The sequence below is a fragment of the Ailuropoda melanoleuca genome, chromosome 3 (assembly GCF_002007445.2).
Source record: "Ailuropoda melanoleuca isolate Jingjing chromosome 3, ASM200744v2, whole genome shotgun sequence".
Classification (NCBI taxonomy): domain Eukaryota; kingdom Metazoa; phylum Chordata; class Mammalia; order Carnivora; family Ursidae; genus Ailuropoda; species Ailuropoda melanoleuca.
Window position 1 is genome coordinate 67,870,602 of NC_048220.1, and position 27,696 is coordinate 67,898,297.

Consider the following 27,696-nt stretch of genomic DNA (forward strand, 5'->3'; position numbering starts at 1 on the left):
TGAAAGCTCTTGCCTCTTAACCAAATGGCTTACGGCCTCACTTCATTCAGGCCAAGCCTCAACTGCCTCCTTAGGAAACCTCGCACTCTTCAACCTGTCTCAAATTCACTACCTGCCTGAATATTCCCTGGCCCTTTACCCCATTTTGATTTTGTTTCTTAGCAATTATTACCACCACAGATGTTTATAAGCTTATCATATGTCTCCCCACCACTAGAATAGGAGCTCCATGAGAATGGAGCCTGCGTCTGTTTTCTTTCACTGCTAAATTGCCAGTGACAAGGACAATGCTTGGCACAAAGCGGTTCAAAACTATTGAATAAAATATAGATCTTAAATTCAAACAAATATATCATAATGTTCTCATTTCTTCTCTGAATGAATCTAAGTGTTTTTTTAATAAAGCTAGACAAAGTCTAAAGTGAAAGATTTTTCTAAAACAAAATCTGAGAGATTTTATAGCAGTGTTATGAGCTGAGCATTATCTTAATTATTTACATAAGGAAACTTAGCCCAAGATCACTTAAAGTAGAGTTAGCATTTGAAAGCAGGTCTTTGCTTAAATGTAAATTTCTGATAAGTGAAGACCTTGACATTATTGGTAACAGTGTGTTTCATTTTGGATTGAGCAACAGAAACCCAAATATAGCTGAAAATTTAAAACTGGGTCTTTTCATCTTCCAGTATGTAATAATAGATGATAAGTAATCAGGAAAGGAATCAAAGCATTTATTACCTTCCTTATGAACTGAGACTAAATAAAAAAAGGCCAACTAATAAATAAGGACCACTTTTAATTAAATGTAGAGTTTACCTTTGGTATGCATCTGCGGCTTCCTTTTTCAGTTGCAGATGTTCATTTAAGTAACCCAACATTGTGAAAGCTGGAGCATAATTCTGAATTCTTTCTGAAAATCCAAAAATATCTTTTTTTTACAAGTGCATGCTGTCGTGTCAGTTTTATTTTCAGTATCTTAAATACCAGATTATCTCCTAAGATCACTGGCATTGTTAAGAATAGTCTGATATTTATCTTGACTATAAAATACTTGTAATCACTTTATAACTTCTAAATTTTTGAATGTTTTATAATTATTTATTGTTTCCAGTTACATCTTAAAGTCTAAACATTTTTATCCCCAAAGGTGCAATAATTTGAAATTGTAGCTCATGTTAACAGTAGTCATAAGATTTATAAGGAAATTCAGTTCTTTGACTAGTCACTTAATCTTTCCTGCAATTTTCTTGGTGGTTCTCTTCCAATTTCTATGTGTTTAAAAAAAAAAATAAACTCAGTACTGTACACTAAAAACCCACGATGACTTGGACGCTTTCAATGCAGTATTTTGAAATTTTAGTGTCAAAAAACATCATGTGGGGCGCCTGGGTGGCACAGCGGTTAAGCATCTGCCTTCGGCTCAGGGCGTGATCCCGGCATTACGGGATCGAGCCCCACATCAGGCTCCTCCCCTATGAGCCTGCTTCTTCCTCTCCCACTCCCCCTGCTTGTGTTCCCTCTCTCACTGGCTGTCTCTATCTCTGTTGAATAAATAAATAAAATCTTTAAAAAAAAAAAAAAAAAACATCATGTGTATACTAACACACAGAGAAACACATCTGATTTACTTAAAAGTAGTATTGGGAAATAAGCTTTCAAATCCTTTAAATTGTTTAACAAAGTACAGCGCAATCACAATTTATGTGATGGGTAGGCTCTAAAGTTAGAGCACAAAGTGAAAATCACACAAAATTATTCTTGAAAAATCCTGAAGTCACAAAAGAGAGGGACACCAAACCTGAGACAAACTAAGAAGAGATTCATGCCTTCCAAGCACACTCACTCTGAGGCAAACTGTCAGCAAGACAAAGAGACTGCCTGCATTCTCTCTGATCCCCCTCTCTTTTCACCTCTTTCCTTCTGTCCTCTCTTTCTTACTTATTCATTTGTTCATTCATTCATTTATGGCAAACCACATATAGTTGAATTTAAATGAGTATATGATATGGCTCCACTACAGGGTAAAAAACTAGGCTATGCATAATCGTCAGGGAATTGTGTTCATTGTTCTAGGTATCTGAATTTTGTAGAAAGCTAAAGATTTACCTCTCTGTGTAAATCCTTCATGAATGTTACCCATTCTTATGGAAACTTAACAGTAAAATTTCTGATCCACGCACTCTCACAGAGGCTCTAGATAGTCTTTCAAGTCATTCATTTTGGAATACTGCCTAACACGTAGTGCGCTGAAGTGCTGATGCTTGTAAACAAACTGCCTTCTGCTCAAGTATTCCAGGCTCAATGCAGAAAGAATATTACAATCCTCTCCATACCTGTGATGGGAAATTTTCTCTTCTGCTTTTCAGTTTATCTGATTCTTCATAATATTCAACTGTCCCTGCGCCTGCTTAAACTTCTTGCTTCTTTTTTACAATTTCGCCAAGGGATAAATAAAAGACTAGTGAAACTAACATTTCTTGAGCATCTAGGGTATGCCAGGTACTCTGCCTACATTTTGTACAAATCATCCCATTTAAACTCAAAGCAATACATACTTTCATTCTTGTATTACAGATGAGAAAACTAATTCAATTTGTTAATATGCCCAAGGTTTCATCATAGCTACTAAGAGGTGGAGTAAAGATTAAAAGTCACTGGTGGTTTTCCACCTCTCACCCCTCATCACACATGCCCTCCTTAATCCCCATCACCTGTTTCACCCATTCCCCCACCCAACTCCCCTTTGGTAACCATCAGTTTATTCTCTGTAGTTAATTAAGAGTCTGCTTCTTGGTTTGTCACCTCTTTTGCTTTTTAATCTTGTTCATTTGTTTTGTTTCTTAAATTCCACATTTGAGTAAAATCACACAGTATTTGTCTTTCTCTTTTGACTTATTTGGCTCTACTTGTCTCTACTTGACTTATTTCATTTAGCATTATACTCTGAAGCTCCATCCATGTTGCTGCAAATGGCAAGATTAAACTGGCAATAAAATTCGTAGTTTTATTAAGGAAGAAAGGAAATTATTACAATAGAAGGTTAATGAAACCTCACCATTCTGTCCTTTTCCTAAACCTAAACATATTTTTCCAGTATACTGAAGAAAAATCAGATGGAGGTTAAACACACTAGTTTTGGAATTTAATGCAGATTATTTCATTTAATTTTCACATGTTTACCAACTAGCAATTATTATCTCTACTTTATAAGGCTAATAGAAGTTAAGAGAAGTAAAATACTTGGCCTAAGACTGCAGAGAAATAAATGGCAGAGATGGAACTGCAGCAACTCAGGCCCATTAGGCTCCAAAATGCTTTCCACTACTACATGAAAATCAGTTCTACTGAAAGCATTAGGTAAGGGCAATTTTCATCACTCTTCAAAAGTCATTACTATAATTTGAAATGGAGACTGCTTGGCCACTGGGAGAAAAAAAAGCAAATTCATGTCTTAAGGAACACTAATATTTAATTTGGAATTAAATAATTTTAAAAACTAAATTGTGTCAATAGTTATTCAAATACTGAACACCTTACCTATGTATTTACTCAAAACAACTTGTGCTGCTGGAATAGCATTCATCTGAACAATGTTGTATCGGTATAGCTCTGTATCTCTGTTGCTTTTATCTTGCAATGTTGTACAGACCCAGTAAGCATAACCTATTGCTCCCTCAGTCTATAAAAAAGACAAGGTTAACAAGTAAACATAGGGTAATAAATATACCAATAAAAATTATAAACAGTAGACTTTAATACAGCAAATATCACATCTTAGTCTTCTTTAAGTCATCTGCTAAGTGTCTTCTAAATAAAGAGTCACTATGATTCAACACAGCTCAGAGCACATTTAAATTACTTGCTCCAACCCTAAGTGGAAGAATCAAATGGGATTTAAATGAAGTGCAGAAAACAGAGCGTCACCCAATGGGTTGATTTCCTTCTTCTCAGCACCACTCTTACAGATAAAACTAATAATTACCAATCAAAAGGGTTCTAAAACACTTTCATAAATAACCAAGAAATGTCAACCAAGTCTAGTCCTTATCTCTTGTTGATTTTTTCCTAGAGTCTCAGTTTCAATTCTGCATGACTACTACATCTATTAAAATCCATGTCATTTCTTCATCAGCTTTTGAAAGATAATAGAAGATGAAAATGAGAAGTTCTTTAAAGACAGCTTATCTGTTTCTAAGACAGAATAAAGAGTAGAGAAAACTGCGGTTATTAACATCTGATACCACTTATATCCATTTTCTCAACAACGATAATGCTTTATTCATTAATGAATCCTCAGAATGGCCAAATCCTTACATGCATACTGAGTTCTGTAGTGTGCCTGAAAAGATCCATAGTGTCATAACTTCCAACTGTCTCTGCAATAAGAGCCTATAAAAGGAAAAAAGAGGTTCTTAATGTGTTTAAAAGGAATAATAACAATAATAAATGAAACTATTTGGAAGAATCAAAGGTATACTAGCTATGCTTAAAAGCAGAGCTAATTTCTTTTTAAATCTTGGCTACTCTATTCCCACGGCTCAGAGGACCAGAATGACTTGTTAAATTGGCCCTTAAACTGGCAAATGCTTTCAGAATTCCATCTGCAACCAGGCAGTGGTGGAATAATCCACATAAAAATTCCTCAGAACACTGATGAAGCTGCACTATCTTCTCCCTTCCCTTTCACCCTTGATCCATTCATACTGGTATTTGTCTGCAGTAGGGTTCTTAATCATAGGATCACCTCAGATTCACCTAGATAAGCTTTTTTTAAAGAAGGAGGTCCTTAACCCTAGATTTCTAGTTTCCACAGACCTGGGACAGAGTTTCAACATATTTATTTTTTTAAGTGCCCCAGAATTTTAAATAACATACCTATATGCCTTTAACTTTATAGACTACGAGATAAGGTCAGATTACTTTCAAACTCATCTATCTTTTATAAAAAATCATGTTTTTTTAAGTTATCATTATTAATACTATTTAAAAAATATTAGGTCTCACTTTTACTGTTACCAGTTTAATTAAATCTACCAGTTAATGTCTGAAATAAATTATCTTTAAGAATAAAAAGAAATGAAATATTAAAAAAAATACTTAGGTGGCTCTGATTAGCATCCAAAATCTCCTGACCTAGAGCAGTAGTACTCAAAGTCAAGTCCCTGGACCAGCACCAGCACCTGGGAACAGTTAGAAATGCAAACTCTTGGGCCCCTTGAGTCCAATAACATACACAGAGATTAGTAGTAATGCCATTGCTCCCAGATGCTACTACAGTTCATAGAGTTACCTTTCTAACTCTGCTTGCTTCAGCAATTAACTAGAATTTGAGCCCAAAAGTCAAAAGTAGAATAAAACATATCTAAATTCTGATTATTGATTTTCTGAGATGGGGGATGCTCCTGCTATTCTCTGAACCAAAACAATCAACCACTTACTAATTCATTACAACTTCTCAACTAGGTAAGACACTGGAGGTCACTCAGGCAAGACTCTTCTTTTTCAAGTAAGAAAAATGAAATCTAGCAGTGATATGTTAAGATAAAACAATCAGTCAGTGATGGACTCACATTCAGAAACGAATCTCCTGATTCCTATTTGTCAGTACACAAATCTAAACTTTAGGGGAGCAGAGGAAGAATACTCACAAACAAGCATCAAATCAAATATAAAGATTTTATAGAAAATGGGAAAACATAATCAAAATGATCTTTGTCAATGTTAATTTTTTTGGTAAATGTGCATTTGAATAACAGAGTTCTGGGTTTTTTTGTATTTTTTTGTATTTTTTTTTTTGCATAATGTCAGACTGATGGGGCTCAAAGACCCCCACATCAAAGCTTAATCATTACAAGTTGTATGACCTTGGGCACAACACTTACAATTTCTAAACTTCAATCTCCCTATCCATGAAAAGTTAATAACACCACCATCTCAGAGGATTGATGAAAGATTACCTGAAATAATATATACAAAGAGACTAGCACAGTGACTGGCACAAAGAAGTCCTCAAATGTTACCTGTTATCATTATTATCAATGTTATTTGTATTAATAGGTTACTTACACTACTTTATAGTAGTTTATATTTATAGTTTATAGGTTGTTTATATCCTAGGATTATTAATAAACATATATATCTTACTTGTCCAATCCAGCACATTAAATAAGATGGATCAAGAGACTGAGCCATTTTGAAAGCTTCATGAGCTTGCTAGGAAAAAAAAGTCAAAAAAATAACAGATGTCATTTTATTTACTTAGTATTAAACTGCTTATGTTTAAAAAGCATAAGAGAATAAGGTAAGTCACACTTGTCAATATAACACTTACAATTCTAAGACTTCATTGTTTAAAAACAACTGGCAATGTTTAAAACCACGTTTTAACTACACAGTCCTAAAAACTCCTGGGTACAACAGATCTCTCTACAGGCTTAGGGGTTCTGTTCCCAGGGAAAGGGCAATATAGGGATGCACCTCATAGTCTGCAGAATCAACCATCGATTTGCTAGCCACAAGTTTGACAGATGTAGGTACTGCCCTCTCCTAAAGCTTAAGTGGTCGGATAAAAACTAACCAACAATAGGGTCTATGACACGTATCTGCTAGTGGGCAAAAAAAGAATGATCAACATAAATCTGTGCTAAGCAGTCAGGAAACTTTAAAGATACCTCACTTGGACACATTAAGGCGCATGCTTATTTTTCTACTACAAACATTTATTGTTATATGCCACCTTATGCTGTTTACTCAGTAATCTGTATGTGACAGGAAACAGTCTTATTTTTCTTATGAAAAAGGAAGCTCATGGATGGCAACTGAGTTTGCTATCATAAAACTACATCCATAGCTTATTAACTAAGATCTAGCTTTGTTTAAATTTTTAAAAAATATTTTCACATATTTTAAGCCCCAAATTAATATTCTCCTTCATTCTATTTACAGTCTCCTGAAGCAATCTTTGCAGTGAGTTAATTTATCCCTGAAAATGTTCCTGAAGCTATTTTAAAAGAACGATATTCAATATAATAGCTGAAACACAAAATAGTACAGATGTATTATCTACAGATTTACGGAAACTTCTAAACATGACCTACTAACACGTTTCCAATTACTGTATTTCTAATTCTCTAATATATAACTGTTCAAGTATGACAAATTACATTGTGCCATCTAAAGGAATTAATATCACTAAAGCCCAATCGAAATCACCCAAGCATAGGTTAAACTTAAGCTGCAAGACAGTACTAATCATCCCCCTGACTTCCTCACCCTACCCTAAAAAAGCCTACACATTTTTACTTTGAATGTGACAAAACAGACAACACATTTACCTCAATGTTTTCATTTGCAAGGTATAACACTCCCAAGTTGGTCCATGCAACAGCATTCTGAAAAACAAATATATATATATATATACACACACACACACACACACACAATTAGGTTCTTGCCTACATGGCCGTCTCAGAAAATTATTAACACTAAATTTTGAAGTTCTTTATCATAGACAGACACAAAAAACACCCACAATTTGTTCCGACTGGATAGACTTGATGAAACAGTGTTGAGCAAGGGCGTAATTTCCAATACCTGAAAAACACAGAATTTGATGAAACTGAACTTTATTAACTAAAACAGACAATCTTCTAAAAATATTGAAGTGTTACTCAGTTCTTACCATTGTGACATGAAACCACACCAAGAGCATTCCAGTATAAGTGATTTTTACTGTCAAGTCTCACTGCCTTTTTCAGACACTGAAAAGTTGAAAATTAGATTAATTTCTATATCTTGGAACATCAGCATTTATATCAAGATAAATGTAGTTTTATGTGAAAACACGACAGTATCTACTATATCAAAAACATCTATCAGAAAAGCATTTAGTTTTTTAAAAAGCTTATAAAAAATTTCTCAAAACCATACATGTAAAGATTTCTCCAACAACTCTTTAAGATCATTTGTATTGTTGCCTGTTTCTGCTAGATGTTGTGCTTGGCGATAATAATTAATTCCAAGATCACACCACGTATTAGATGTAGACATCAGTTTTAATGCACGACCATAACACCTATGGAAATATAAAAATAAATGTTACGTTTTGTTAAAATGTCCTAATTCAAAGTGAATGTCATTAACTAGCAATCTTTGTAAGTTACCTTCCTCCAAGATGGAGGAGCTCATTCTTCTTTAATACTTGTTTTCCTTCTTTCTGACCTAGAAGGACTCCTAAAACATTAACATTCACTTTAGATGGTGAGACAGCATACAGACTGGTACAAGCATCCCCAACTAGCTTCCAAAGGCAAGACACATCAGCTTGATGCTGCAGAGCCCTAAAAAAATAAACAGTGTGATTCTTATAAATTTTTTCCAAACAATAGGAAATTTATCTCTCTCATTACAATCTTAATTATGAATTACTTCCCTGGTTAAGTACAGTAAATGCTTTACTAAATTCTTTCTAAATGGATTACATCTTATCAACTCCCTATTAGGAAGAAGAAAGAAAGGGAGGGATGGGGAAGACTGATTATTTTAAATGCCAGAAATTTTGCAAACATCTCTTTGGTACTCTTTCTGTTAGAAGTAGTAGAAATCACATTAAGTAAAACAATAAGTTTTCCAGGACCAATTCACCATTTATACTGAATTTTTTTTAAGTATGCTCTCTGTGTTTGTCTTTTTAAACAATAACCAAAGCAGTAAAGTTGGTAACTCTCTGACAGTTAATTATTCTAAACTCATGTTTTGGCTTGTTGATATTCAGTCAAATAAAAAAGAATGGTAAATGTATAATATATTAAATATATTTGGTAGTCCAAAGGATTTTTACCTTCTGAGACTAAGATTACCAAAAAGCTAAATATGAAAATGTGAAAATCCATATTTATTGAAGCAAATAAGACTGAATGCACAAGCTTAAAAGAGTAAATAAAAATACTAATTATGATGATAAAGGTCACTTCTTTTTAGAATGAGAAAAATCTCAGCTCTCCATTTCTCATAGTTTTCTCAAGATCTTATAATTAAAACATAACAATTTCACTTAAGCCGACTCTCAATAATCAGCTATCAAAACATAGACCATGTTACTGGCAGATGGACAAGCAGATGGAACATTTCTCATAGCCTTTTCTACTAAAAAAGTCCATCCAAAAACCATTTTCCAATATCTTCCTGAGAAATAAGATTAATTATGGCAGTCATCGCTGAAAGCCCACTGTGAGGATCAGGAGGAAGGACAACACCATTTGTAGTTCCTCTGCCTAAATATCCTAGCGTATTTTCTAAAACTGACAGCATGGTAGAGAGTATAATGCTAAGCGAAATAAGTCAGTCGGAGAAAGGCGAATACCATATGATCTTACTCATGTGAAATATAAGAAACAAAACAAATGAGCAAAGAAAAAAAAAAAGAGGGACAAACCAAGAAACAGACTCTTAGCTACAGAGAACAAACTGATGGTTACCAGAGGGGTGGTAGGTAGGGGAATGGGGAAATAGGGGAATTTGGGAATTAAAGAGTACGCTTATTGTGGTGAAAAAAGTTAAAATGAAATAAAATAAAAATACCTAAAAATAAAAAATAAAATAAAATTGACAGCATGAAAGAAGAAAATAGAGGGGAAAAAAGAGAAACAAAGGCAATTTCAACAGCCTAAATTCTTATTTCCTTTAAAGTTCAATAAAAAATAAAATATCTGTAAAGTGAAATAACTTCTATCACCCTTACATAAGAATTACGGTAATATGAACTTTTAAGTCTAGAAGTAAACATAAATTTGGGGATTATCACTTAACAAGTTTTATAGACCTTCATAAAATTGGCTGTGAATGCTACATGCTACCCAGAACAAAATTTCCCATTGTCAGAAAGGCAGTATTTGTACCTCAAGTATCATCACTGAAAGGTTCACGTTTATTCTTAAATACTAGTTCAAATGAAGCATGCCCTCTTCACAATACCCTCTCTCCTCTTTGGGAAGATCTATATTATGTGAGACTTGAAAAGCAGCAATAAAAATCTGTGGGTGAGAAAAGGCTAAGGTTTTCTTTTCATATTTGGTTCATACTCAAAGAAAATCAATTTTGGGCAATCAAAGCAACAAGAACCAGAAGAGAAGGCAAGTAGGAAAAGAAAGGAAGGGGAGCACAAGAAAGATGTCTAAGAAAAAAAAATTCAAATGTATGTGTAACAGACTTTTAAAAATCATCTAACACAAATAACACTTCTATTTAGCTAGTGAATTTACAGTTCTATTAAAACACCAAATTTAATCAAATTTTTCTGATTCCCTTAATATCAGACATCACTATTTTCCTACACAGATTCTCTCCAGGAACAATGAGATTGTTCATTTCCCCTCACCTTCAGCCCTACCAATATACCTAATATAGGCCCTTACTATGGACTATAACACTGATACCTTACATCCAAGCTGCCACTCCCCTGACAGACCGCTCCATCCTTCCCACCCCTCCCTTTGCATCTAGCACGTCAGCTGCTACCAAGAGCAAGAAATAGTATCTGTTCCCTAATCCAAAAGTAATAGAACACGTATATTATAGAATTCATTGGCTAGTCCCTTTTTCTTTAGGTTTGATATTCTGAACAATGACTGCTTCACCTAACAGAATAAAGATTTTCTAACTTTGGCTTTATTATAATTCTAAGAAAATAAACACAATGAATAATAAGAATACTAACCAAGTAAAATATTCCAGTGCTTTTTCTATGTAGTCTACAGCTTTCCCATCAAGATAATCGACTAGAGCCGCTTTTGCCATCATGAGATGGCATTCGCCCAAACCTAAAATCAGGTTAAGTTTGTAATTATTAAAACACATACAAGAAAGACTTAGAATAAAGTTGAAAAAAACATAGTGGTGTGATATTAAAGCCACTTTCCAGAAAACAAAACTCAGTAGTATTGTATAAAAATTATCTTTAAGTACGGTCTTACATGCATTTAGTATGGCGATTCAAATGGCAGGATCTTTTGGAGTAAACATGTACTGAAAGTGATAAAAATCTATGGGAAAGAATTTCCTTGGCTCTGGGCAAGTTACTTAACTCAAAACCTCTGCTTTAAAAACGCTACTAAATACTTCTCTCCTTTGTGGTACTATTTATTAACTATTGTGAAATAAGATTTGATCTTTTGTATTCAAAACTGGATAGCAAACTACACTGTAAAAATCAAATGAAATAGCAATTTCCTCAGGCGCCCAGTAAAGATTTAATAAATGAGAATTCTTCTCTCAAGAAAAGTTTTACAAAATTAAAAAAAAAGTTTTTAAGACCTAAGTTATGTATCACTAACAACACATACTATTTCTGACTTAAACCACAATTGTCTCATTTAAAAAGAAAAAAGAAATGGAGTAAAGGACATATAATGGGCTCCAGGTTTTTTAAAATGGTTAGGCATAATCACATAAAATTCAGATTATATGTGGACGGTGGAGTTTTACTTTATATTACCAAAAGTCATTTGTTAAAGAGTAGGTATGTACGGAGAAACTAAAATTAATTTAGGTAATTACAAAACAATGTAAGTTGTCCCCAAAATTCAAAAAATGAAAAAAAAAATCTATAAGTTAAAAAGTAATTAAAGGGTATTGAGATATTCTGAAGATATAGTGAATTAATTATTAAAATATAAGAGCAGAGAAACTCTTGTTTGAGAGATCCATCAAATAGCTAACAAGCTATTTGGTCTAAAAGTTAAATGTTTATCACATTACTATTTATTTACTATTACGAGACAAGATTTGATCTTTCTATATGCAAATCTATATAACAAGTCATACTATAAGAGGTCCATCAAAGAAGACACTTGCTGTTGACTAAAAAAGTCTTTTTCAGGTTATGAAATACATTTAGGAAGTTTACTCAAGGATTTTATAGTCCAGTATCACAAAAGTCAAGGGGGTATTAAAAAATTACCTTTCAAAGCCGGCACATAATCTTCTTTCTTTTTAATGATCAGCTGGTATTGAGCTATCGCCTCCTTATATTTGCCTAGGATTTGCTGTATTGCTGCAACCTTAAACACACTGTATGTGGATTCTGGGTTCAGCTCACTGGCTTTTGTGAAGGATTTCAAGGCTGTCGTATAGCCACCTCTGCTTAAGTATGCCTCTCCTAATGACTCCCAACAATTGAAGTCCTTTGGGTCTGCCCTTAATGCTGCCTGTAAACTAAAATTTCAGTAAATAGTAAGAGAACCAAAAGTAAAAGAACTACTTCCACATCTGAAAAGAAAATATAAAATAAATAATTCAACTGAATCACATATATCCATGGTTCCTTCTATTTATAAAAGTGCTATTTAAAACAGGTGTACGGGGCACCTGGGTGACTCAGTCAGTTGAGTGACAACTCTTGATTTCGGCTCAGGTCATGATCTTGGGGTTGTGGGACTGAGCCCTTTTTTGGGCTCCACACTCAGTGGGGAGTCTGCTTGAGACTCTCTATCTCTCTGCCTGTCCCCCCATCACTCACGCCCTCTCTCTCAAATAAATAAATAAATCTTAAAAAAAAATAAAGCAGGTATACCTGTTCCTTTTACAACTTCAATATATTTCTTATAATTTGAACATTTTAATTCTAAGAAATTTTATTACAAATTTGGAATGAGTAAGAACAAAATGCTTTCTCAAACAAGTGCTGGCCAGAATTTTTTTCCTTGACTATCCAGAAGAATTCCAGTTTCCCACCAGAATAGGTATGTATCTCCATATGCCTCATAACAATTAAGAATCCCCCACTGCTCCTTACACCAAAACAGAAATATCACAGTATTCTAGGTATTGACACAAATCAGAAATTTTATCTCGATCCAAATATACATATATATTTGTTAATGTTTTCACAAATTAGAGGAAAAAAATAACTGTGTCACAACAATTTGTTAGGTTCAGAAAAAAGGTACTTTCTAATCCTTTCTAAAAAGAAAATATACAAGGCTTATAATTAATTGTGATCATTCACATTTAAGTATTCATTTTAAGTTTTCAGCGTGACTGTAGCAATAAATGAAATTTATCTCTTGTAGTATAACCAAAAAACTTTATATACAGACTGAGGTCTTATAAACTTAATTAAATTGATAGAGAGATGCTATATTCTCATTACTAGGAAATGCCAAGGCTCTGTTACACTTCCTTGTAAACAGAAAGTCTTTGTTTTTCATTTTTTTAAATTGAAGTACAGCTGACGTACAATATTATATTAGTTTCAGGTGTATAACATACTGATTTGAAATTTAAAGACACTTTGAAATGTTCACCATGATAAGTGTAGTTGATAAGTGTAGTTACCATCTATCACCAAAGTTATTACAACATGACTGACTATATTCCATATGCTGTACTTTTCACCCCTGTGACTTATTTATTTTATAATGGGAAGTCTGTACCACTTAATCCCCTTCACCTATATCTTCTTATTATTATTACAAATTTATTATTTTTAAATATATTTTATTTATTCTTTTTTTTAAAGTAAGCTCTTTGCCCAACATGGGGCTTAAACTCACAAACTTGAGATCGAGTCACACGCTCCACCAACTGAGCCAGCCAGGCTCCTCTAGTTCATTTATTCTTTTTTTTTTTTTAAAGATTTTATTTATTCGACAGAGATAGAGAGAGCCAGCGAGAGAGGGAACACAAGCAGGGGGAGTGGAGAGGAAGAAGCAGGCTCCTAGCGGAGGAGCCTGATGTGGGGCTCGATCCCATAACGCCGGGATCACGCCCTGAGCCAAGGCAGACGCTTAACCGCTGTGCCACCCAGGCGCCCCTAGTTCATTTATTCTTAAGTATAGTTCAAACCAAAAGACTAAAAACAAGCTGCACCACACGCATGTGAAGCTGGCAAATGCACCTCCTGCCCCAGAACAAAACATGTCATTGGGAGAACAACAAAGGTATCAGCCTCAGCTTTTTAACATTCCTTAAGTTTCCACTGAGAACCTATTATATGTATAACACTAGGAAGACTTCACTTCATTAGAATGGCTACCTCCTTAACAAATGGACATCACTGCATCCATTTTTGCAATTTCAGTGCCTTGCAGAGAATAACAACCAATCAACTATAAATAAATTTTGCCATTTCTTCTCTCAAAATATAACCTGGGTTGAGGCAACTTGTAAAGTCCACTTTGTGTATAAATAGAGTTTAATTTAAGGAAGCAATATGCTAATAGTTTAATTATAATAAGGTGCCTTACTCAGCCACAGCTTGAGAATGCTGACCAGCTTTCAAATAGTATAGTCCTCGCCTGAGCCAGGCCCATTTTGCCGTTCCAGCACTTGCCTTTTGAGTTACTGTTGTTAGGATAGCTAAGGCAGTTTCCTGAAATTAAGAAAAGACTAATAATAGAGATCTCAAGTTTCAGAAAAATACACAACACCTATGTAAAGTACCCAAACATATTTTCATTTACTGCTTCCAATTTTTTAAACTTACACTGGTATATACTCAACTACAGTTTCAAAAATAAGTGAGGAGTCATGTAATGTCTGCCAATGAAAAGAAAATTCACTCCATAAGCAGAGGCAAAAATTTTTCTATTGCCTCTACAAAGAAAAATAAAACATAACTTTCAGGTACACACATATAAAAATATTTCTAAGTGTTTAAGTTATTAGACATACCATCTCTTCAAGCTCCACGCTTAAGTCAACTGCTGCAGCTCCAGACTCAGCATCAGTATCATCTAATTCAAAAGCTTTCCTGTAACAGCCGCGGGCTCTGTTTTTATCTCCTACCACATCTCTGTAGTAATGACCTAAATAGCAGAAGACTTTGCCCATGTATGTATCCAGTCTGGCAGCCTTTGAAATAAAGATTGATAGCAACACAATATTAAAGTTTGTGTGGTTCTCTTTAAAAACACAAAAAATAAAAACACAGGTTAAAAGAAAAATGGAACACTTTTGTTAAACATAGAAAAATATGCCAACAAATCCCTTAATGTAAGATTTAAAGCAACAAGAAAGCTGGTTGTCACTGCTTATAGAATGCAAACAAGTGTAAAAATATTATTTCTTTGTTAAAAAGAAATGCAAAATTAGAGTTATTATTACATTAACCTTCTTTCATGCATCAAAATAAGAATGTAAGACTTTTAGATCTTCAACACCTAAAATATAAGAAATTAAACATCTAGAAGTATATATGCATATAATATTACAGTGGAAATTACCTAAAAACAATGTATTTCTCCAGAGATAATTATGTATCATCTTCTATAATGTGTGTTTCTGAAATAAGTAACTTTTACATTTTTTATTTTCTCCTTGAAAACCCACATAACATTCTCACAAAACCTAATGCGTGAGAGATGAAACACCAAAAAAAGTCCAGTTAAAAAAAACAAAAACGAAAACCAGTTTGGGGTGCCTGGGTGCCACAGTCAGTTAAGCGTCCTACTCCTGGTTTCAGCTCAGATCATGATCTCACAGTTGTGAGACAGAGCCCCATGCTGGAGTCGGTACTCAGTGTGGAGTCTACTTGAGATTCTCTCTCTCCCTCTCCCTCTGCCCCTCCCACCCATGTTCTTGCTCTCTCTCTCTCTAAAATAAATAAATTAAAAATAAATTAATAAAACAGTTCAGAAAACAGTAATTTGAAACACCTAACTTATATGATTATTATTTATGATTTTATTACAAATCCATTTCAACTAAGAATTGAATAGCATTTGTTTTACCTTTAGAAAGTGGGTAAGAGCCTTTGTTTTATCTTTTCTTGTTTCTTCATCCATGAACCAATATGTTAACCCAAGTTGGTAATGATATTCAGCAACTTCAGCATCTTTCTCAAGCGCTCTCTGAAAACTAAGTCACCAAGGGAAAGTAAAAAGATACATAGAACACACACACACACGCACACAATGTAGGAAACTCCCAGTTGGGACAAAGTTTGAGTGATTCAAAGATGCTAAATCAGAAGTAAGTTATTACTTTAGAATTTAGATTATAAAGAGAAAAAATATTATTTGAAGAGGAGCTTATAAAAGCACAGTGGCCTTTTAGCTTTCCCAATGTGCTAAGCATTTAGGAGGACACATCAAACATTGTATCTATTCACTGACCATTATGATCAGCTGGTTAAATTTCATACACATGATAGAATTTTCTTACAGGTACTGTGCTACATGTTAAACACATTTCTTAAAAATACTAACACACAGATCAAATTTATATGAAATGGATCTTTATCAAACCTACTCATTTTGAATTGAGAAATACAATAAATTAAGATATGACTACATCTATGAGCAATCTAAACATGTCCTTACCATTTCTCTGCTCGCAGATAGTCCTTTTTGGTAAAATGAATCAAAGCCTCCAGGGCATGAACTTCAGCTAGGTCAGGGTAGGAAGAGAGAAGGTCTTCCATAATCTATAAAGTAGATATCTGTCAATTCTTTATCCATATTAAGTCACTTGTAGCTTAAAAAAATTCCCAATTTGGGGAACCTGGGTGGCTCAGTTATTTAAGCACCTGACTCTTGATTTTGGCTCAGGGCATGACCTCAAGATTGTGAGATCGAGCCCCACATCAGGCTCTCTGCTGGGAGTGGGCCTGCTTGAGATTCTCTCTCTCCCTCTCATTTTGCCCCTCCCCCACCAAAAAATTCCCAGCTTGAATGGAAAAAAACCAACCTTTGAAGCTTCATCTAATGAGCCTTTGTTCAGATAGGCCAAGCTTTTAAGAACTAAAAGTCCTGGGATATTATTTGCATCAGAAACCTAGAAAATAATAGTAAAGAAATTAAGTCTATTTCAACACAGAGCAGCAAAGTTTGCTTTAATTAAAGAATGACCATAGAAGAGCATAGAGTAAAGGCACACAGGTCCTGATTTTTATCACTATGAACACATTCATTCTTTGTAATGTTTTTATTAGAGAAAATTTCAAAAACATATTAAAAAATTAGAGAATAGTACAATAATCCCACATGTACTTATTATCCAGCTTCAAAATTATTAACTCGAAGTCAATCTTTTCTCATCCATACCTCTACCCATTTCACTACACTGCTGCTTAGATTATCCCAGATATTATAACTTTTCATCTGATACTTTAGCATATTTAAAAAGTTCATTTTTATATAACATAATTGTACTACCACTGCAAACACCTAGACAAAACCAACAATACATCCTTAGTATGATCAAAAAATCAGCAAGTGTTCAAATTCCTCAGTTGCTCATAAAATATTTTAAGAATTTACTTGTTTTAATCAAAATCCAAATAAGGTACATACATTTCAAGAGGCTGACGTCTCTTAAATCTCCCTCAATCTATAGGGCTCCCTTCCATTTTTTTCCTCCCTTACAATTTAATTGTTGAAAAATATGGGCTGCTTCTCACAATTTCTCACAGCCTGGATTTTACTGAATATATTCTCACGGTCCAGTTATGCTCTTTGGTCCCCTGTATCTCCCATAAATTAGTAGTTAGGCCTCAACCCTTAATATGATTCAAGTTGGATGCTTTGGCAGGAATACCTCATATGTGCATGCACTTGGTTATTTTACTTGGTTGACGTTAGTTAGCAACCACTGATCTTCAATGCATGGATCTATTAATTCACTATGGATTGCAAACTGGTGATTTTCTAATTCTATATTTCTTCTTTCCTTACTGATGGAATACTTAAAAAAAAAATCTCCCTCCTCTCATTACCTATTTGATTATTCCAAGGAACAGTTCATAAAGGAAAGGCAGGATAAATATTTTGAATCTTTCCAAATGTTTCCTTAGCATCCTCCAAAGAGTTTTTTACTGAGGATGTTTTATTGATTTTTTTTTGTATTGTATCATCTTGAATACACGAATTTAAACATACTTGATATCTTTACATCCACTGTAGATACTGGTGTTCAAACTCCCCCTTTAGCCAGTGACAACCAAACCATGGTAGTTCCTAAGCCTTTCTAATATAATTCTAGTAGGCTTTCATAGTTTCCTTGCTTTCTAGCATTCTAAGATGTCCTGAGCTCATCCTATACATTTTCTGTTTCAGACCTGGACTTCATCAACTCTCCAGGAAACTTTTTTTTTTTTTTAAAGATTATTTACTTATTTATTTGACAGAGAGAGAGAGACAGCCAGCAAGAGAGGGAACACAAGCAGAGGGAGTGGGAGAGGAAGAAGCAGGCTTCCCAGCGGAGCAGGGAGCCCAATGTGGGGCTCGATCCCAGGACCCCGGATCACGCCCCGGGCCAAAGGCAGACGCTTAACGACTGAGCCACCCAGGCGCCCCAAGAAACTTTTCTTTTTGTGTGGGGGAAAAAAAAAAGATTGGAAAGACCTCCTCAAAGCATTCATACAAAATACATTACTGGTAGAAGATAAGTAGAAAATAAGAAATTAAGATATTAGTTCTTAAAGGATGCTGACAACTGTCCTAATTTTAGTGAAATATTATGAAATGCAAAGCCCTTTGAAATATACAAAACAATGATATTTTAAAAATTCAAAACCCCACAATAAGCTGAGTGATATAATTTTAATTTGAGATAAAAAATAGCCTTTATCTGACAAAAAATATTTAAAAGCACCATGTTGTTATAATTCATAATTTACTAGTTTTTTTGCCAGGGATTTTCAAATTGCTTGAACCAAAAACATTAAGAAATAGGATTCCTTCTTAAATATCAATCTCCTTCTGTTTTATTAAACTGAAAGACAAATAAATGATACTGTCTACTATGAAGCTACTGAGTTCTTCATTGTTCTTAGCAATAATCTGTGAACTCTTTATTGGAGGAAAAAATTTAGAATCCTAAATTAATAATAATCAAGTAGTAACAGACTAAGAGGCCAAAAAGAGAAAAGGAGAATAAAAATAAAACTAAAGAAAGAAATTGCATCATAGGAAGAACACTGTTAAGTGCTTAACCAAAAGGCAAACAAATAACTTCAGTAATTTCCAAGTGTATGACTGATTTAGAAAATGCAAATGTGGTGAATTCATACCTCTAACGCAAAATCTGTTTAAAAGTAAACATAAGGAGAGAGTGGTTGATGCCTGGCTGACTGGAAAAAAAAAAGTTGAAGGGAAAAACCCAGTAAGACTACCTGATCAAGAGTACAAATTGCTTCCACCGAAGATTCATAATCTGAGAGTTTAATCAAAGCCTCTGCTTTCAAACGGAGACAAAGATTCTTCTGATGAAGACTGCCACCAGACACACCAAGATTATCTATGTTCTTCAGAGCTGACAAAATTAAGGATATCTGAATGAAGACAACCATATTACTTCATTTTTTTCTTCTTGTTAAGGGTAATAAAAAATAAACTGGAGACACAATAAGAATAAATTGCCAAAACAATATACATGAAGAATAATTCAGAGCCAAATACAAATTCTTCTCTGAATTCTTTATGGAAATATCTGCATTTAAAACAGAACAGATCTAAATTTAAAATCTCTATCTTTACGTAACATATAACACGAACATCCTGAAATACAATGGCTATTTATATCTGCTACATAACAAAGGTTAGCCAAAGCATCAGTAAAAAACTTAGCAAATTAGGGATACTAAGGGAAAAGAAATTTAATTCAAATGGACCAGGATGAACTGTTTCTCAACTGCAGAGGCTAGGCCACCAGCTGGGTCAAGAGCAGTGAGCCACTTTTTATGATTTTCTATCCCCTCACATGACCCACCTGATCACATTCAAATAGGCTCCAGATGCCTAAGACTTCTCTTATTTACATCAGAGGAATCAAAAACTCCTGAAGTCCTGGACACACCAGAAACTGCGTTGTTACAAAGACACAGCACCTCCACACAAGCCTAAACTGACTGTCAAAATTCCAAGTGCAGGGATCCTTTGAAAAATACTTTTTGTTAAGTTTAAAAGAAAATATACTACATGTATATACCCTCGGCATTATTTAACCACCTCAACGAAATTTAGATTAGTAAATTAAAATACAAAATAAAGCATGTAAGTTTCTTTAAACCACTATCTTTTTCTCCTCTAATATGAAAGAAACAGGGTTGGTCACCCTACAGATGTCAGGAATACCTTGATTGCATGAAAGAACAGCTTCCTTAGGTCTATGCATTTTAACCTGAGCTTCTGCCAGATGATACCATCCAGTTGTGCAAAGAGGGCTTTCCTTCAACCCTAAAAGGATAAAAGCAATCACAAAATCCAAGCTTTCTATGACTACGAAGATAAATGGCAACACCATCTACTCCCCAAATCGGATCCCTTCTCTCTCTTGTCTCTCATATATAATCATTCACAATACTGATTCCACGCCCCAATCCATTTCTCTACCACCCCTCACTTCAGCTCCCAGCTCCACCATCTTTATCCCAGATCACTGCAAGTGCTTGCCACCCACTCCAATTCATTCTCTACACTGTAGCCAGAATATCTCTACAAAAACAAATGGAATTATGAAATTCACCTGCTTAAAACCTTCCAGAGGTTCCCAGCTGCCCTTAGGATAACATGCAAACTCCTTCACAAGGTGTGCAAAGCCCCTTTCCAATCTCCTTTCTTGACTCTTCCTGCTCCCATGGATCATTCTCAATCTTGCTGAACTACCCAGAATTCCAGCTGAGCTCTTAGTCTCAGGCAATTTCAGCTCTTGGCTTGAAATGCTCCTCCCACCCTAAGCTTGTATTTGTTATTCAGATCTCTATTTGAATGTAAGTTCATCCAGAAACATCATACCTGACAAAACTAAGTTTAAGATTCCTAAGGATTGGGAGGGGGGAGAATATATATATCTATATACATAAAATATATATTTATATACATAAAATAATTATGTTGTGTGTGTGTGTGTGTATGTAATCACCCTTACTTTATTAATGAAAACACTGAGGCAGAGAATTTAATTAGTTTTCTCAAGGTCTTGAAATCAGCGAGTGGCAGAGTTGGAATCCAGACCTAAGCAGACTCCAGAGTGTGTATTTTTTTCACTTCTATCTTAAATATATATTCCTCAAAGAAAGGCCCAAAGATAACTGCCTGCTGACTATGTTAGCTAGGATGTAAGGGGGAGTTGTTCAGATCAGAGGGTTGAAAGTTATGAGCAGAAGGAGGGGAAGGGACAAAAACAGGGAAGGAATGTGTTTTGTTTCGTACAACCAGCTGATCCTATCCAGGAACCTACTAGATGCTTTACCTGATAGCCTCTTGCATGAGCCAGTTTGAGCCACTTTGGAGCTGAGGGCCTGTACCAACACTCACCTGAGTGATTCTGAAGTTACCTTTAGCTCATTGTAATAAGATTTATTGCTATGGATGGGGTTTTTGGCCATTTTTGGAACATACAATGTATGCACTAGCATGCTGACATGCTAGGCATATGTAGCTCAACCAAAGTGCCTAATTTTTTTTTTTTAAAGATTTTATTTATGTACTTGACAGAGAGAGACAGTGAGAGAGGGAACACAAGCAAGGTGAGTGGGAGAGGGAGAAGCAGGCTTCCCGCCGAGCAGGGAGCCGGATGGGGGCTCGATCCCAGTACCCTGCGATCACACCCTGAGCCAAAGGCAGATGCTTAACAGCTGAGCCACTGAGGTGCCCCTCAAAGTGCCTAATTAATAGCGTATGGACTCATTATCTTGAAAATAAAGCATGGGAGCAGGAAAGGACAAGAAATCAGACTTGAGAGGGTTGCAAACCTTGTGAAGGAGTTTGCATGTTATCCTAAGGGCAGCTGAAAACCCATGGAAGGTTTTAAACAGGGAAAGAGAATATGTATATATTAAGTTTCTTAATGTATACACCAGCCCTCTACCCCTGCCCCCTAATATACTGCATAAAAGCTTCCTGTACTAACCCCACAGGGAGACACTGCCTTGAGGGCTATTTCCCTGTCTTCTTACTTGTGATAAATGTTGCTTCAACACTTCCTTAGGTTGTGTTCAATTTAATGCACCCAAAGCAGTGATACCCTTGAGTTTGGTTACAACTATACCTCATGTTACACGCTCTACACTGTACACTTACCTTCTGTTAGGTTCCTAACAGCATCTTCATACTTTTTGTCTTGTAATGCTTTAATGCCTAAACCAATGAAGCCTGGGCCACTTTTGGAATCCATTTCCACTAGTCTGCAACAATACTGCTGTCCTTCCTCAGTAAGACTGCCTGGCAATAAAGAAATAAAGAAAAGTTATTAGCACACATACTCCAAATTTCCAATTGCCAAAACATACATACTTCAAGCTCAAATGCTGTCTTACGTCCTCCACCGTATTCTGACTCCAGGAATTCAAAACTTAAATAGACCAACAAATACCAAAAAATTATTAACATATCATTAAAAAAATTATGCTTCTTCATCTTCTTAAGTACCAGCAGTAGAAACCACCTTGCCAGGATGCCAAATCGAGTGGATTCTTCCAGAATCCTATGACCAAAAGACAGGCTACTTGTCAAGATACTGTACAAAAACTTGGTCACATTTTTCTTAGGTTTACAAGTTCAGCAGTACATTTTTGCATTCTTTCAAAAACTTTCTTTTCCTATATAAGTTAATGGTTAAGCCTATTTAACAGTCATCCAATGCCTATATTTGTTTCAAATTTATTTTGGTAAAATAATTTAGTTTAGAAAACACTATTTATTTTGTTATATTTCCATTTTCTCCAACCTCAATCTCAGGATTTCCATTCCCAGAAAAGCATAAAAATAAGTAGAAAATATGATTTCTGTTTTGAGAATAAACTGTGAAGAGTACTCAGCACTTTAATAAATTGCTTAATCATTTAAGAAAATTCTTAAAAACTAATTAAGACAAACTACAACTTGAAGCAATAAATGCAGGAACAAATAAAAATAATTTGTTAGAAAAAGCAGCTTGATACTTTACAATCTATATAGAACTTATGCCTCCAGACCACATGTGAAACCACTCTTTCAGTCTCAGATGTCAAAGATAAATTCCTTGCATGTTACCATTTAGATTATATATTTCAAATTTTTCAAAACCAGATACACACCAGTGCATAATCCATGATGTTATACATTGATTTAGAAGTTCAAGTTAGTACCAAAAATTCAAAGAATCCTTAACAGCTAAAGAATTAAAACTTAGATACTGTTAGGTGAGATATGAAAACAAAGTGGAAGAAATACTACTTTTTTTTTTTACTTAGCAAGTTTAAAAGGCCTGAGCCAGCTATTATTATCCTTCTAGACATGAATTTCCTTCTATCAACCGGTTCTCACTATGGCTTCCATAAATGTAATTTCCAAAAGCAGACATGCCTAGTTTCATACACCTTCCTTCTCCCAAGCAAACCAGTGGGATTTTTTCCTCCCCTTTTCTTTTCTTTCTTTTTTTTTTTTTTAGATTTTATTTATTTATTTGACAGAGATAGAGACAGCCAGCGAGAGAGGGAACACAAGCAGGGGGAGTGGGAGAGGAAGAAGCAGGCTCACAGTGGAGGAGCCCGATGCGGGGCTCGATCCCATAACGCCGGGATCACGCCCCAAGCCGAAGGCAGACGCCTAACTGCTGTGCCACCCAGGCGCCCCTTTCCTCCCCTTTTCAACCAGTGGTATTGTCTAAACTAGACAACAGAATCACCTGAAGAATGCTAATCCCCACTCTCAAAGTTTCTGATTTTAATGTTAGACCTGAAAGCTGACATTTCTAACAAGTTCTCAGATGATACTGATGCTACAGGTTCAGAGACTACTTTAAGAACCACAGGCCGAGAGTATTTACCAACACCACATACCACCTTCATTGTTAGTCTTCTATCTATACTATGGTTGCTACCTCTGTAGCTAAACAGTAAGTTCTGGAGGGTAGGGACTAGCATGGTATCTTATACCCAGTAGGCATCCATTAAATACTGTAATGATTCTTTAAGAATACCATTATGAATTAATGTACCAAAAGGCTTAGTCTGTTAATAGCTACATAAACTGCCCTTATTATAGAAAACACGCCTGTGATGGAAAGAAAAGCCAATCATTCGTCATCCCAAGGATCATCCATATGCACAGTACCTAAAAACTTACAGATGAAAATTGTTTCTAAAAGGCTACGATGAACATGAAAAATTTCTAAATAAGATAAATCTTCCTTAATACCTGAAAGCACAATTATAGAAACCACAAGAGATTTGGGGAGACTATGTTCTAGCCCTCCGGAAATGTACTCTCTACATATGACCAAGAACAAATGACATTTAGAGGAATCTTCTCTAGTGCTCCCAAAACTATCAACAGTAGTAACAACATCACTGATCCTTTGTACAGGCAAGGGATATTCCAAAGCTTCAATTCTCAATCCTCTTCACCATACTAACTCTTGTTGAATACTAGCTAAATAATACATGGAGGATAGAAACAGAGAGGACATATACTTGATTTCTTTTTTGAATAGAAAATCATTTATTTAACTTACCTGCTCTTTTTAACATTTAAAAGATTCTAAGATTCCAGACTTAACAACTTGAAAATAAGTTTGATAATATTATTTTTATCTGTCAATAAGGCAAGCTAGATTTGGGGCTGATGAATGCTAAATCTCTAAGAATAAAAGGTGCTCTGAAGAGATTCAGGGTAGATTCCAAGTAATACCTATGAGAATTCTATTTCCTAAAGTTAACCACAAAAAAAAAAAAAAAGGTCTGGGGCGCCTGGGTGGCACAGCGCTAAAGTGTCTGCCTTCGGCTCAGGGCGTGATCCCGGCATTATGGGATTGAGCCCCACGTCAGGCTCCTCTGCTATGAGCCTGCTTCTTCCTCTCCCACTGCCCCTGCTTGTGTTCCCTCTCTCGCTGGCTGTCTCTATCTCTGTCAAATAAATAAATAAAATCTTTTTTTTTTTTTTAAAAAGGTGATTTTTAAAAATAACTGATTAATTGCTGACATCACAAAGAAATTGATCACTACTATAGAATTTTTCTTTTAAATAAACCTAGCTTGGGGGAAAAAAACCAAAACGGCATGCATTCATTTCTTTATTTTCATCCGTATTTTCTAACATTTCCAGAGCACAAATCTTAAGCTCTTTCATGTTTGGATTTGAAGAACTAAGCTTTCTTATCCTCCCCCATTTCAAATATAAAGGAGAATAAAACAAACCGAAAAGGTCACTTAGCATGAAATAACATTTCATCAGCTGACAACCGTGAAAGCTATTCACTACTTGTTATGTGAAGCTATATAAACTGAGTCATTTTGAAAATGAATCTTCAAGTCTCAACATGTAAAGGAGGACAGAGGAGAATGAAATACATTTACCCCCAGTGGAAAAGAACCCAGTGATTAACTGCTGTGAAGTAGCAAACCCCACAGATACTAACACACACTGGGGGCGGAGAGGTCAGCCTTTAAATACCTTACAGTTTCAGAAGTTCTTCATACACAGAAAGTTTGGAGCAATGAAAAGAAAACAAATCATTAAGCACAGCTTCCTACTGTCCGGCATTAACTGTTCAACTTTTACCCCCAAAATAATGCTTTACCTTAGAAAGTACTGAAGCCTGAATGGCTCCATCCCATAAGATCTCACAACCAATGATTCTACAGAGAAAAAACTCTTCCTTGGTGTACCATGTGTGTAAATATCCACCTACCCCACCTACCCACTCCCCTTTACCAGGATATAAACCTTTCTTTCTTCCAATTCTGCAAAATACCCTCTCCAGGAATGATTTTTTTCATATAAACCAACACACTCTCTAATTATTCGGTACAATCCATTTGCTATCTCTTTATTCTAGAACGCTTTGTCAAATACTGAATTTAGGTGCAAAACTCTACAGACTTTGTTGACTTAATTTCTTCTATAATTTTGTAGGGTTTTTTTTTTTTAAATAAAGGGCCATGCTTATTCAAAAACTCCATGTTATAGACGTATGTGTACTTATTGAGAAAGCATTCAATCAGTCCTCAAAAAGAGATTTCAAGTATCCTCTTGTGTCATTTGGCATACAACCAGGTCAAGAATGAGGGAATAGTACAAACCATTAATAGCTGAAAGAAAATAGAGAAAAAAAAAAGGGGGGGGAAACACCAGCCATTAGTTACTCAACAGCAATTGTAATAGCAGAAAAAGGGTGGAGGAATGGGTACCAGAGACCAATTATGAAATCAGCCCATTCATCTTGGGAATGTATTGGGACTCATGCTAAAATGTGAAGAAACTAGGTGAATTCTGGAACTGTACCCTGTCAATGGGGGGAAAAAACCCCAAAATTCACAAGCATGCTCCTCATATTGAAAGTCTCTAACTATGTCTCATCCTCCTTGATCTTAACGCAAAGGTCACAATGTTAACTAGCCCTCTCTTCTTGAACCTCCTCCTAGGCAACACTACAATTCTTCTCCTACTCCTCTAAAAGCTTACCAACCCCTTTGTATGCTGCTTCCTCCTCCTCTCCCTTAAACGCAGTCAGCCAAATCCCTGGATTATTTCTTTTAGTATCTGCTAACCACTTCTTCCTACTCTTTTCCCATCATTGAAATCGAAGTTCCAATTCAATCACTTTGGTTAGAAAAGATAGCCCTAATAAAAACCTCCTAATCACATAGTTAGTTGCTCAATCTGTCAGTACAGATCTCCTTTCTGAAATGCTCTTTCTTGCCTTCTCTGTTGCTTCACGACATCCCCGCTTCTCTGTTTTCTACCTTCCTCTTTCCCTCCCTTTCCCTTCAAGCCAGCCAGCACTACCCAAGACACAGTTTTCAGCTTTTTGCTCTTTAGTCATTCTCTGAAGTCATCCACTCCACTTCACTTCACTTCAATCTACAGGCAAGTGATTTCCAAACCTTATGTCTAGCCTTTGTATTGATCTCTCATCTACAAGCCGGATGGGCATTTTTCCCTTCGAATGTCCACTAACCTCTCCTCTCCACAACTCAACTTTTTTATGGCTGATTATTCCACATTAGGCCAACTTTTCAAGAGAGCTAAAAGTAAAATTATTTTCTTCTTCCCTTTACCTGTTAACAAATCTCTTCTATTTTTTTCATTCATCTGTTGCTTTCTATTGCCACTATCATAGTCCCAGTTCATTCATTGTTGAGAGCATTTCGTCTATCCAATCTAGTCTACCTTCTATACAACCTATCCCGCATACCATATTAATTTGACTTTATACTTCATAAATTGATTTGCTACATTTAGTATTTCTTCTCTCACATTAGTGAAAAGTACTCTTACAAATCTATCTCTGACTCAGTTAAAGTAATGGGGATCCACTTACTTCTCAACAAAAAAATCCAACACTTAAGATAATAGTTCTGAATTTTAATTCAGACACTGGGGGTGGAAGCTAGTAGAACTTAGAAGGCAAAGTTAAAGTGGGGAGAGCCAAGATAGATGCAATAATACTTTTCCAACAGGCACTTTCCCTCAATTACCTCTATCACTAGTTTTCAACAATTTTTCTATAATGAGACCTGTGATGGTCATTCACATACAAAACATTCCCAGGTGTATACTCCTTTAGCAACAAAATGAAAACAATTAAATTAGTAAAGCTCTGCAAACTTTATAATCACTAACACATTGGTGCTGGTACTGTTATTTCTATTTCAGTGACTGATTTCTGTGAACTTTGTTCATTCACTGAATACAGGCATGGACAGGAGTGATAGTTAAATTATGTAAAAATCTATTCAGCACAGATACTGACATAAAGGGCAGAGGCTGGTGTGAAAA

At 35.2% G+C, this 27,696-nt stretch overlaps 1 protein-coding gene across 4 annotated transcripts in view; it reads right to left on the reverse strand.

Moving 5' to 3' along the window:
- Window positions 1–27,696, reverse strand: part of TTC37 (tetratricopeptide repeat domain 37) — an 82,738-nt gene that overhangs the window by 37,494 nt on the left and 17,548 nt on the right. For all 4 annotated transcript variants that reach the window (XM_034656522.1, XM_034656521.1, XM_034656524.1 and 1 more), the window contains 19 exons: window positions 22,018–22,158; window positions 20,071–20,172; window positions 19,110–19,249; window positions 16,685–16,771; window positions 16,318–16,421; window positions 15,727–15,853; window positions 14,669–14,848; window positions 14,242–14,366; window positions 11,955–12,208; window positions 10,713–10,815; window positions 8,161–8,337; window positions 7,928–8,072; window positions 7,680–7,758; window positions 7,530–7,591; window positions 7,333–7,389; window positions 6,143–6,211; window positions 4,313–4,387; window positions 3,536–3,677; window positions 815–908 (listed from right to left, as the gene is read on the reverse strand). In XM_034656522.1, the coding sequence (XP_034512413.1) occupies window positions 815–908; window positions 3,536–3,677; window positions 4,313–4,387; window positions 6,143–6,211; window positions 7,333–7,389; window positions 7,530–7,591; window positions 7,680–7,758; window positions 7,928–8,072; window positions 8,161–8,337; window positions 10,713–10,815; window positions 11,955–12,208; window positions 14,242–14,366; window positions 14,669–14,848; window positions 15,727–15,853; window positions 16,318–16,421; window positions 16,685–16,771; window positions 19,110–19,249; window positions 20,071–20,172; window positions 22,018–22,158 (2,263 nt within the window). The remainder of the gene's footprint in view (window positions 1–814; window positions 909–3,535; window positions 3,678–4,312; window positions 4,388–6,142; window positions 6,212–7,332; window positions 7,390–7,529; window positions 7,592–7,679; window positions 7,759–7,927; window positions 8,073–8,160; window positions 8,338–10,712; window positions 10,816–11,954; window positions 12,209–14,241; window positions 14,367–14,668; window positions 14,849–15,726; window positions 15,854–16,317; window positions 16,422–16,684; window positions 16,772–19,109; window positions 19,250–20,070; window positions 20,173–22,017; window positions 22,159–27,696) is intronic.